This window comes from Toxorhynchites rutilus, chromosome 3 (assembly GCF_029784135.1).
Source record: "Toxorhynchites rutilus septentrionalis strain SRP chromosome 3, ASM2978413v1, whole genome shotgun sequence".
Taxonomy (NCBI): Eukaryota; Metazoa; Arthropoda; class Insecta; order Diptera; family Culicidae; genus Toxorhynchites; species Toxorhynchites rutilus.
Genome location: NC_073746.1, coordinates 166,484,991 through 166,496,230, shown reverse-complemented (window position 1 = coordinate 166,496,230; position 11,240 = coordinate 166,484,991). Strand labels below are relative to the sequence as shown.

General features: G+C 40.7%; 1 protein-coding gene and 1 long non-coding RNA gene across 2 annotated transcripts; both read right to left on the bottom strand.

The window, feature by feature from the left end:
* Positions 1–251: 251 nt before the first annotated feature.
* LOC129773631 (uncharacterized protein K02A2.6-like) lies at positions 252–3,287 on the bottom strand. Its single transcript, XM_055777270.1, has 3 exons — positions 2,674–3,287; positions 1,952–2,544; positions 252–1,741 (listed from the first exon to the last, which is right to left on the bottom strand). Exons 1-3 carry the CDS (start codon positions 3,285–3,287, stop codon positions 252–254), a joined length of 2,697 nt encoding a protein of 898 aa, XP_055633245.1.
* Positions 3,288–6,662: 3,375 nt separating this feature from the next.
* Positions 6,663–7,455, bottom strand: LOC129779418 (uncharacterized). The gene is made up of 3 exons (XR_008743641.1): positions 7,286–7,455; positions 7,110–7,222; positions 6,663–7,042 (listed from the first exon to the last, which is right to left on the bottom strand). It is a non-coding gene; the product is annotated as an uncharacterized LOC129779418 (long non-coding RNA).
* Positions 7,456–11,240: the final 3,785 nt, after the last annotated feature.

Sequence of the window (11,240 nt, the reverse complement as noted above, 5' to 3'; positions counted from 1 at the left end):
ATTGAATATGGATTTATTCGAAAGATGTGCCTGTAGCATTTCGGAAATTATTTAAGAAAGTAGAACACATGTACTAGTTTCAAATATATATATTCTCACGTTCCGAACAATTAGTCACTTTTCGTCCACTTCTGTTCTACTGTCTCCGAAGTTCACGGTCACCGCATGACATCTCATAGGGTAGCCAACTGTACCACTCAATAAGGGTCGGAGCTAGGAACGATCCGACATCCCTCCTTTACACAACAGTCTTAAACGGTATGATAATCTTTCAAATATACTGGAACCCGTAGTGATCTTGAGGGGCGTTGATTTGGGTCCTTCGGTAGAGAAGAGCCTGAAAGTTCATTGCCCTGAAACTCTTGTGATGTAGCACCATCTCCATTTTCTGGTCTCCTGGCATCTGCTTCCTCCGACGCTGTGTTCTTCATCAGGGGCTTCAGATGAGCTACGTTGCGATGAATGATACGATTTGAGTCCGTTGAACTAAGTGTTGCGTCTGAACCAGTCAATTTAGTAATCTGGAACTCTTCAGGAGCAAAAGTTGTTGATAGCTTATTCGTCTTACACATTCGTTTAGAGACCACTATGTCCCCCTCTCTGAGTTCTGTGGGTTTTGTATGGCGGCGAGCATTGCAGTACTCTGCGTCTTTGAGTTTATTCGTCCAATCTCTATCCTGAATCCCCTCCTCATCCATTGGGACCCGTCTGTGATCGACGCTTGGAAGTTTGTCGCGTAAGGCTCGCCCAAACATTAAAACGGACCGCGCTGCTCCGGTTGTTGCGTGAGGTGTAGAATTGTACATTAGTAGGAAAGTGCGTAAATCCCAGATCCAGTCCACACTCCCAGATTCCTGGCTTATTTTTAAATGTTTAAGGATAGTTTTATTCGCTCGCTCAACCTCTCCATTGGTCTGAGGCCAATAAGGATTTGTCCTACGCAACTGGATGCCATATTCGCGACAGTACATTGTTAACTCCTCACTTATAAATTGTGGACCATTATCCGCCTTCATTGTCTCTGGAACACCGAATCTACAGAAGGACTCATGAAGAGCTTGGACAGTGTGCTTGGCAGTGATCTGCTTCATCACTATGACTTCGATGAAACTGCTAAAATAGTCGACTATAACTAAGAGATTGTGACCAGATGGCAATGGGCCCATGAAATCCACAGCTATGTCGATCCACGGTTTTACGGGCATTTTAGTTCTCTGAAGTGGTTCTGGAACTCCCAGTGAAGAGACCAACGTACATTGTTTGCATCGTTTCACACAGTTTTCCACAGCTTTATCCATCAATGGCCACCATACCTTTTGCCGCAAACGACGCTTCATTGTCGCAAACCCGGGGTGTGCTTCGTGAGCTAGTTCTATCACGCGATCTCTCAGTGATACTGGGATAACGAGTCGGTTACCTCTGAGTAGTATTCCATCAACACTGCATAGTTCAGTCTCAAAAGGTCTGTATACCTTCGGAAACTCTTCCTTCAGGGCTAAATCAAGAGCCTTGACCACTGCCTGGATAGTTTCATCATTTCTGGTCTCATTTGTGATTTCTTGAAAAGTTAGTGCAACTGGCACCGCTTGTTCGGCAACATTTCGTACGTATATTTGACCACCTTCATCGAATTGTTCCGGAGAGTTTACTGTTAGCCGGGAAAGGGCATCCGCAATATTCGCTGAGCCAGGTATATGTTCTATATCGTAATTGTAAGCCTGTAGTCGAAGGACCCATCGTTCTATACGGGCGCAGGGGCGCGATCTAGGACTAAACAAAAACTCTAATGCCTTGCAGTCCGTCAACAAGATAAACCTTATACCTTGAAGGTATAGTTTAAACCTTTCCACACTCCATACCAGTGACAGTGCCTCTCTTTCTGTCTGAAAATATTTCTTTTCAATATCTGTCAGGGCTTTGAGTTAGGCAATGACAATGACTCTGGTACTACCATTCGCATCTTCCTGCAGTAAAACTGCTCCGAGCCCCGTTGGGCTGGCATCTGCAATAAGTTTCGTACGATCTTTGGGATTGAAAAAGCCCAGATAGTCGATGTTACAGATAGCGGTCTTAATTGCTTCAAAGTCATTCCTTTCTTTTTCTGTCCATTGGAAGCGAACGCCTAACCGAAGAAGCTTTCTTAGAGAATCAGTTCTTGAAGCCAAATCTGGAATAAAACGGCCGACGTAACAGACCAACCCTAGGAAACTTCTCAACTCGGACACATTTCGTGGCTCTCTCAATCTCTGAATTAGGTCTACCCTGCTCTCTGTTGGATGGATGCCATCAACAGAAAGTATATGGCCAAGAAATTCCAGGGACCTCACGTTATACACGCACTTTTTATCATTCAGCAGCACTCCATATTCGTCCAACCTCTGTAAAACAGCCATTAATCTTTCGGTATGTTCTTGCTGAGTTTTCCCATGAACAACAACATCGTCAAGATACACGATTACCCCGTCCAGTCCAGCAACTACAGATTCCATCACCTTCTGGAACAGTTCTGGTGCACAACTAACACCAAACATTAGACGTTGGTACCTGTTATCAATAAATATATTTAGCATTTGGAAAACAAGAAAAAGAAAACCAAGAAAAATGATTTTTTTAATATATTTATGAAGAAACGTATATCTGTAGTGATCAATGAATTATCGTAGTAAAATCTACCTGAATAGACCATGTTTCGTGATGAAAGTAGTAATAGGCTTGGATGTCTCGGAAATTTCCACCTGATGGTAAGCATCTTTGATGTCTATTTTAGAAAAACGCACTGCTCTATTCATTGAGCTTAGTAGTTCATCCACCAGAGGAAATGGGTGCGTCTCCCTTAAAACCGCTCTGTTTGCCTGACGCATGTCAATGCATAGGCGAATCTCTCCCGAATCTTTGGTGACTGGGACCATTGGAGACTTTGGGAATGGCTCTAGTTTCTGATCCTTCACTGCTCCTACGTTGAATCCTACTTTTAGAACTTTGAGATTTTTAGCTGTTTGATCTCCCAGTAAACACTGTTGACCATTTTCGACCACGTAGAACTTTGCGAAATCCTTCCTTCCTGCTTCAATCTCCGCCATAAACATTCCAGAAATATCCATGGGTTGTGCAGATGCATACGCCATCAAATTTCGATCGATTGTGGTGGACATGTTTTCTACCTTTACTCCTGCTTCCTTCATTTGATTCCAAATCTCTCGATTAATGATATTGACATCCGCGCCCGAATCGATGATCATCGGTACCTCCACTCCACCTATCTTGAACACGAATACGTTCCGCCCCATTGCATAAAAGACGTATTCTGCTTGTTCCTTTTGCAACTCTTCGACAACTGCGCGAATACGCTTTGGTTTCGGATCATTGAGTGTTGAAGATGACTCATGTCCTCGCTTAGTTGTTTGACCTCGACTGTAGCACCGTTTAGCCCAATGAACGATTCTTTCGTTGTTCGTGCCGGACAATCATTACTTCCTTGGATGTGACCCCGCTTGCCACAGCTATAGCAAATAAACTTTTCATTTGGTGGACCTCGCTGATACCGTGGTTGGGCACTCCCTCTGAGACGTATATCGGACCGAGGATATCTTCGGGTTGGATTAGATCGGTGAATTGCGTTGACATCTTTATGCTCTTTCCTGATTGCCGAATTTCTGCTCATATCTAATGATTTCTGTGATGATTCCGCCAAGCTTGTTCCCAATGCGATAACTTCTTCTAAGGACCTATCTTTCTGAAGTCGTTTGGCACGCAACTCTTCCGAACTACATCCCTGAGTTATACGATCTGCAATGAGCTCTTCAATCACCGCGGAGTCATAAGCGCATCTAGCAATTTGTTTTCTAAGTCGCATAATAAAATCTGTGAAACGCTCTCCTGGGTTTTGATTAATTTGATGAAACAGGTGTCGCTCAAATGTCTTGCGGCGGAAAGGCTCAAAATATTCGTCGAGGCATTTAACGGCTACATCGTAATACGGGGGATCAACTGATACATGTGGAACGCTGTCAACTCCAGGAAGGTGTCTCAGTAGTCATTGAAGGCCCGGCCCTCCCAGATAAGCCAACTGTGCCCGCTTCTCGTACTGCGCTTCAACCCTTTGAGCCACAAAAAATTACTCTAGATCAAATTTCCACGTTTCCCATTCGGTGGGTAATCGGCTTGCTTCAATGGTTACATCAAAAGGTTTGATTCGACTAGAGCTGCTCATGCTATTGCAAATTTAGAATAAAGAACAGAAATATTAACCGTAGCTTTAATAATCTAGCAAATATTTAATCTTTCAAATCTAGCATAACAAAATAAATCTGTTGACGTGCCTGTATACATTTAATAACTTAACCCATATGATCGTCATGGTCGTCAATATTTTTTTTAATCTTCAGTATTCCACTGATTTTTTCGATTAGTTCATTTTGAACTCACCAAATTAATAAATATTCCACCTACCTTTCCGAATTCTCTGTTCTCAGATTCACCGTTGCATAATTATTCGCTTAGCCTAAAATATTGAAAAAATGCGAAATTTTGATAGTACAATTTGGTAAAAACATTTTCATTCGGGTACACAACCCTATTTTTTTAACAATCGTTCTTGCTTTGGGTACACAACCCTCTTTCAAATCATTGATTTCTGGTAGTCAATTTTGTTTACATTCTGTTGTGGTACCTAACCAAAACATTTATTGACTGTGGGTATACAACCCGTTCTTTTGTTGACACCGTCATACATAGTCAATCATCACCAATCCGTTTTTTTTCTGGTACATAACCATCCTTCATTATAATGGGTACATAACCCGCTAAGTTCTTGGTACAAAACCAAACTCTTCACTAACACTAAATATTCTCTCCCGCACGTAAACATACATAGCCTAGCTACACCCGTAAAACAACCACCAGTAATGGCCAGCCAGCACTTTTTCTCTGTGTATGTACAATCTGTTGCACATAATAATTAATCCATGTTGCACACCATACCAGCCCCATCTCTTTCTATCATCAGTATTGGCAACACTCTTATTTTCTTCTCTCAAACAAATGATACAAAACCAACACTGCATCATTCCAAAAACTCACTGCGAAACTTTGTCTCATCCAAACGCCTTTTGTTTTTACCACTACACAGAAGCTGATCTCAATTTTTCATAACCATCAGCAACGTAACCAATACATGCATCTCCTGTTTTTCTCATTAGCGTGCCGCCATCTTGCCAAGTGAAAAAAACAGGAAGTGGGTTATATCTATGGTATAACCGCAAGGGTGACGTAGAACTATCGTTGATTTAGAGATCAATTGTTTGAAGTTGAATCTGAATTCAATCTGAATGAATGAATATTTGGAGAACTTCGAAAACGAGAGCGTTACGTTGGAGGCACAAGGTTTTATTCATCCAATATTGGATACGGAAGTATCCTACTGATGGGGAAGAATAATCTTCAGAAGCTATCCTGTTAATTGCGATTGATTGAAAAATCACAAAACCAAATGTATTTGGTCACAGTGTTACATGGATAGAAAACATTAAAATAAACTCTTTCACATGAATGTAATTTTAAATTCCCAGAGGAACTGGCAGATTATTTTCAGTAACGATTAGATATTTCCACATTTTCCTCGATACTGGAAGCCCACCAGTGGTTAATGCTAACTCGATAACCATCTGTTAATAGCACTTGATTGAAACATATTTGGTCACAGTGTTAGGGCGATTACACATTATCCGGTTTCTGCCGGACCGGTTTCAAAAAGCGCCGCTGGGTTTGGACGGAAAACCGGACAACAATGTGAAAGAGACCTCGCGCTACACAAAACCGTACATCTCTCACAAACACATATATGCATTTATTTATATGTGGATTTGACAGGTAAACATTGCTTCAAATATTCCGGTTACATGCAGCTGGGTGCAGACGGAAAACCTTAAACCCACAGCTGCTGCGGCAACCACGAGCGAACATAAGGCCGAATGTTGGAGTGTAGCACACCATGAGCATGATCAAAGTGAGACCAGGCCTCACGGACATTACACACATCCTGCATCATAACGGCGTTCTTACCGTACCTATGAATACTTCCGCCCCACTTCAGAATACGTTTAAAAAACTAACTTTAGTCCAGCTGCGGTTTATTCATTCATCTTCTTCTTCTTGAATTGCGTTAACGTTCTCTGTGGAACTTTTGCCGTCTCAACGTATGTATTAACTAGCGTCGTTTATTAATACCTAGTTGAGATTTCTTAAGCCAGATAACACGCCTTAAATGTATTCCGAAGGGCAAGCTCTTGAATACGCGTGAACCACAGTGCAAAGTCGAAGGAAATTTCTTTGACGAAAAATCCCCCGGCCAGAACGGGAATCGAACCCGAACACCCGGCATGATAATGTGAGACGCTAACCACTCGGCCACGGGTGCACGCTAATTATTCATTCATACGCATAATTATTTCGTTTCCAAGCATACACGAATAGTATGATTATATCACACGCTCTGTTGCCACATAATTTTTCAACAGTCTCAGAAACACGGTTAGATAAAAGTGCAATTTGATGAACCAATAATAATAACATTCCGTTACAAGCCAGAGGCACTATTTATTTATATGTATAATGTGTTCACTTCCTGTGATTATTTTGGAATTTACCTACAAGAGAATGTATACACATCCATTCATTCTAGAGTTTTTTTTTATTTCATTAATACAGTAAACAAATTACGATTAAAATAACATAATTCGTTCAAACACTATTCCATTGCTGCTTCCGCTGATCCTCGTCGAAGAACGAGCTCAACATATGCCGCAATTCCTCGAGCACGTAATCCTGGGGCAGGGGCAGCTTCTCGAGCCCAATTCGCATCACAGCTATCAATACGCGGATCCGGGGCAAAGAATGACCGAATCAGATAAGCTGGAATTTCGTTCTGACAGAACCGATGCTTTGGCGTCGGGCATTGGAACATTTAGACCACAGAGCACATATCTGACAGTTTTGGCTGGAGTGCCTTGGTCTCGTCGTCAATCGCGTCGCCGGTCAGGTCAAACTGGAATACCCAAAGAATATTAGACGAGAGAATTATTTTTAGTGTGTTCAAATTAACAAAAACTAACCTTCTCATTCAGCTCGATAAAGCCGCTCGAAATCCGCCCCTCCATGAACCGATTGAAGATTTGTTTGACATCCCCGAACTCGTTCAATAATTATTTCAGATAAGGGATGTTGCCTGTGAACAAAAAATAGAAGTCAATTAAATAACTCGATCTGCTTGTCAAAAGACATCACTCACCGTTAATAACACAGTCCGTGGCAATATGCTAAATGATGACATCGTGCACCTGTGACCATTGCTTCTTTTTGAGCAGAAACTTGCATCACAGAATTAGTTCCACAACACTGGTAGTTGTTGAAGAAGTGAAATAAAAATTTCAGCATCCATATCACTTGCAAATTATTAACTGGTTTGAAAATCAACAAATAAACGTCAATAGTGCACACATAGTATTACATTAGACGAAAAATTGCCTGAATTGTACTAATACTAACAGACATGACAAACAACTGTCAATTCGCTTTCATGGCATGGAGTTTCGTGCTCCGCTTTTGGGAAATGATAGTGATAATGGATTTTCAGGTGCATTAAACACATATCTTAAAATAAAAACTATGAATGAAAATTAACTTCTTCTCATGAAATGTGTTCTTTATGTAATAAAGTAATACGTTCTTTTGCAAGTTGGGAAACCTCCTGAACAATAATTGTGTCTGATAATGATTGTATATTACAATGATGAGTTGTAGTTAAAATATCAAGAAAACTATACAAAAATGGTTAAGGAAGAATCAATACCACAGGTTCTGAGCAATCAAATAATATGAAGTAAAAGTTTTCATTAAAAATTTAAACAACTTAAAACTGTCTTGAGGTGTGATAATCTTATAGAGAATGATTTGCTTTCCCAAACCGATGTCTCCACCAGACGTCGACACTATTCTACGGTCATCGCGTATAATGCTTGTCCGGTCACCGGACATTGCAGTCGCTGTAGACGGCTGCATCACGGTGCCGTGAAAAGGTTGGTCCGATCGAAATTTGCCATTTGGGTTTCAAACCGGTCCGGCAGAAACCGGATAATGTGTAATCGGCCTTACATGGATAGAAAACATCAAAATAAACTCTTTCACATGAATGTTATTTTAAATTCCCAGAGGAACTGGCAGATTATTTTCCGGATCTTTCTCGATGCTGAATGGCATCCAAACGGAAATAATTCCGTGCGTGTATGTGTGTGTGTAGCGGCTGCTTCGATGGTCACCTTCTCTTCTCCTGAAGGATCGGCTTCTCTGTGATCCCTCACAGTTTCAAACAAACTGCTTGCGCTTCAGGGCAGATCTCGATCCTTCGCCTTCTAGCACCCTCAGCAACGATGTTGTCTTGTTGATGTCCTCACGATAAATGAATGCGTCTCACCACCAGAATATCGCTTAAGTATGCTTTTTGTGCGTGATTGAATCGAGAGAAGGCGTGGTTTACGATGGCAATTTGGAAGGCAAACTAGAGGGGAATGAACTCTCTGAGCTCGGAACTTTCGGCGACTGAGCAATAATCGATTGCGGGCGCATACAATAATGGATACGGAAATATCCTACTGATGGAGAAGAATAATCTTCAGAAGCTATCCTGTTAATTGCGATTGATTGAAAAATCACAAAACCAAATGTATTTGGTCACAGTGTTACATGGATAGAAAACATTAAAATAAACTATTTCACATGAATGTATTTTTAAATTCCCAGAGGAACTGGCAGATTATTTTCAGTAACGATTAGATATTTCCACAGTTTCCTCGATACTGGAAGCCCACCAGTGGTTAATGCTAACTCGATAACCATCTGTTAATAGCACTTGATTGAAAAATATTTGGTCACATTGTTACATGGATAGAAAACATTAAAATAAACTCTTTCACATGAATGTAATTTTAAATTCCCAGAGGAACTGGCAGATTATTTTCAGTAACGATTGGATATTTCAACATTTTCCTCGATACTGGAAGCCCACCAGTGGTTTATGCTATTTCGATAACCATCTGTTAATAGCACTTGATTGAAACATATTTGGTCACAGTGTTACATGGATAGAAAACATTCAAATAAACTCATTCACCTGAATGTATTTTTAAATTCCCAGAGGAACTGGCAGATTATTTTCCGGATCTATCTCGATGCTGAATGGCATCCAAACGGAAAGAATTCCGCGCGTGTATGTGTGTGTGTGTGTGTGTGTGTGTGTGTGTGTGTGTAGCGGCTGCTTCGAGATCTTCCCGGGGAACCGTTTGTGGCATCACTCTCCTCCTCATGGATTCCCTTCTGGCCTAAGGTGCACAAACAGGCTCTTGGTGACACCGTTCATCCGTGCTTTCATGATAAATGTAGAGCTTCACCACAACAGCGACAACATGCTCCAATCGCTGTTCAATTAGAACTGAGTGGATTTCCAAGCGGCGCTCGCTTATATACCGATTGGTGATTTCAATAGCCTGTTTTGAAAGCAAATATAAGACTATTGAAACATGTTTTTGGATCAGAAAATAACAAGTATAGAACGCGTAGACATTTTATCTTTCGAATGAAGTGTTTATCATACCATTTCGTTCATTTTTTTAGGAGCTATTAACGCTCAAAATCTCGGTCTCGACGATCCGACAGTGCCCACCAGCACTTCTGCCGTTCAATGACCTAAATCGACATGTTGACATGTTCCTAGCAACAGCTAAGAACCTGCTCGGGCTTATTGGCAGAAGAATGAAAGATACAATGGAAGATATTGCAAAACAGCAGAGCAATTTTTTTAATTGGTATTCCGTTCGATCATTCAACTTTCGTGAATGCGGGTATTGTTTCCGGGTTGAATGTGGCGTCAAAGTGCAGCACATTTCAAGCCGGACTTGAAGAAAGTATTTTTCATCGGTGACAGTTGTGTTCTTGGATGAAAAACTAAAAGTTTATTCCGCGTCGGTTGGTTTCGCTGCCGCCACTATAACACAATCGATTTAATGGAGAAGCTGTGGTTTAACACGAAAATTAGCCATTTTAGCGCAACTTTGCTCCATTCATAGAAGAGTAATTTTTTTGTCGGGATTTTTCTTCTCTAGTTTTCGGAAAATCTTTACAAATCACCTTTTCCTCATTTCTTGCCAGCTAAGTTTAGCTCAGTGCACTACCTATTAAGACGATGCAACATGCCACAATTGATTTTGTGAAAGAAACATTCAACAGACGAATAACTGTGCGTAATGTCATTCAACACCGTTGGACTATTTTGTGAATTCCCTGGTCTATGTCAAATTGATACAGACTTGTCTGTTGCATAATCGAAATTCATGGGAATAAACATCATTTAAGCGTGTTTCATTTCAATTCAAGCACTATGTTTTTAAAAAAACAGTAAATATTTCTATGCATGTATTCCCAGATAAAAACTACGCCTGATGTACGAGAACTTACCCCAAAAGCTTCGAGATAAATTTATTCCTGGGGAAAATATAAAACGAGCATCCTTCCTACCGTCGCTGCAATATCTATGTTGTGCCATTATTTTCCCCACATTTAAATTGTTCTGCTCTAAACTCATAAACCATTATCTTCGTTATCCCTTTTCTGATTTACATAACGTCCAGATTTTTGGGTATGATGAATTGACATTCGGGGATTGGGCGTATTATTTTATTCGCAGAATGGAGAAAATTCCTTTCATGTTTTCGATATGGCGCAGCGTTTTTGCTGATGGGTATGGTTTACATCCCAACTCCCCTTTTCGTTACTAAAAACAACCCATCCATTGTCATGTTGTAATCTCATTTCCCATGGTTACGATTATGGAAGTATCAATCTTCCACAGTTTGTTTCCAGTTGGCTTTGTTTCGGTTCAAATCTAAACTCACGGCTGTCGGTTTGGCGATTTAAGTCAGCCCTAAGCTGTTTTATGTGGCTCAATCTAATAATAGTTCGATCCATGATCGGTCTCAAACGTGTGCCGTGTTTAAATTACCGCAACCTCGCGTGACCTAAAGATTTTGATTGAAACCTCTTAAGCTTCAGCGTATCAAATTTAGTTCATTGTCAACGGGCAGTATTTGAAGGGTGGTCGATATACAAACATTCAATGTCAAGCAAAACGGAAATCGTTGAATGGAACTACTTCTTTGGTAGATAATTTATTAACGGCTGATGAGAACTTTTTG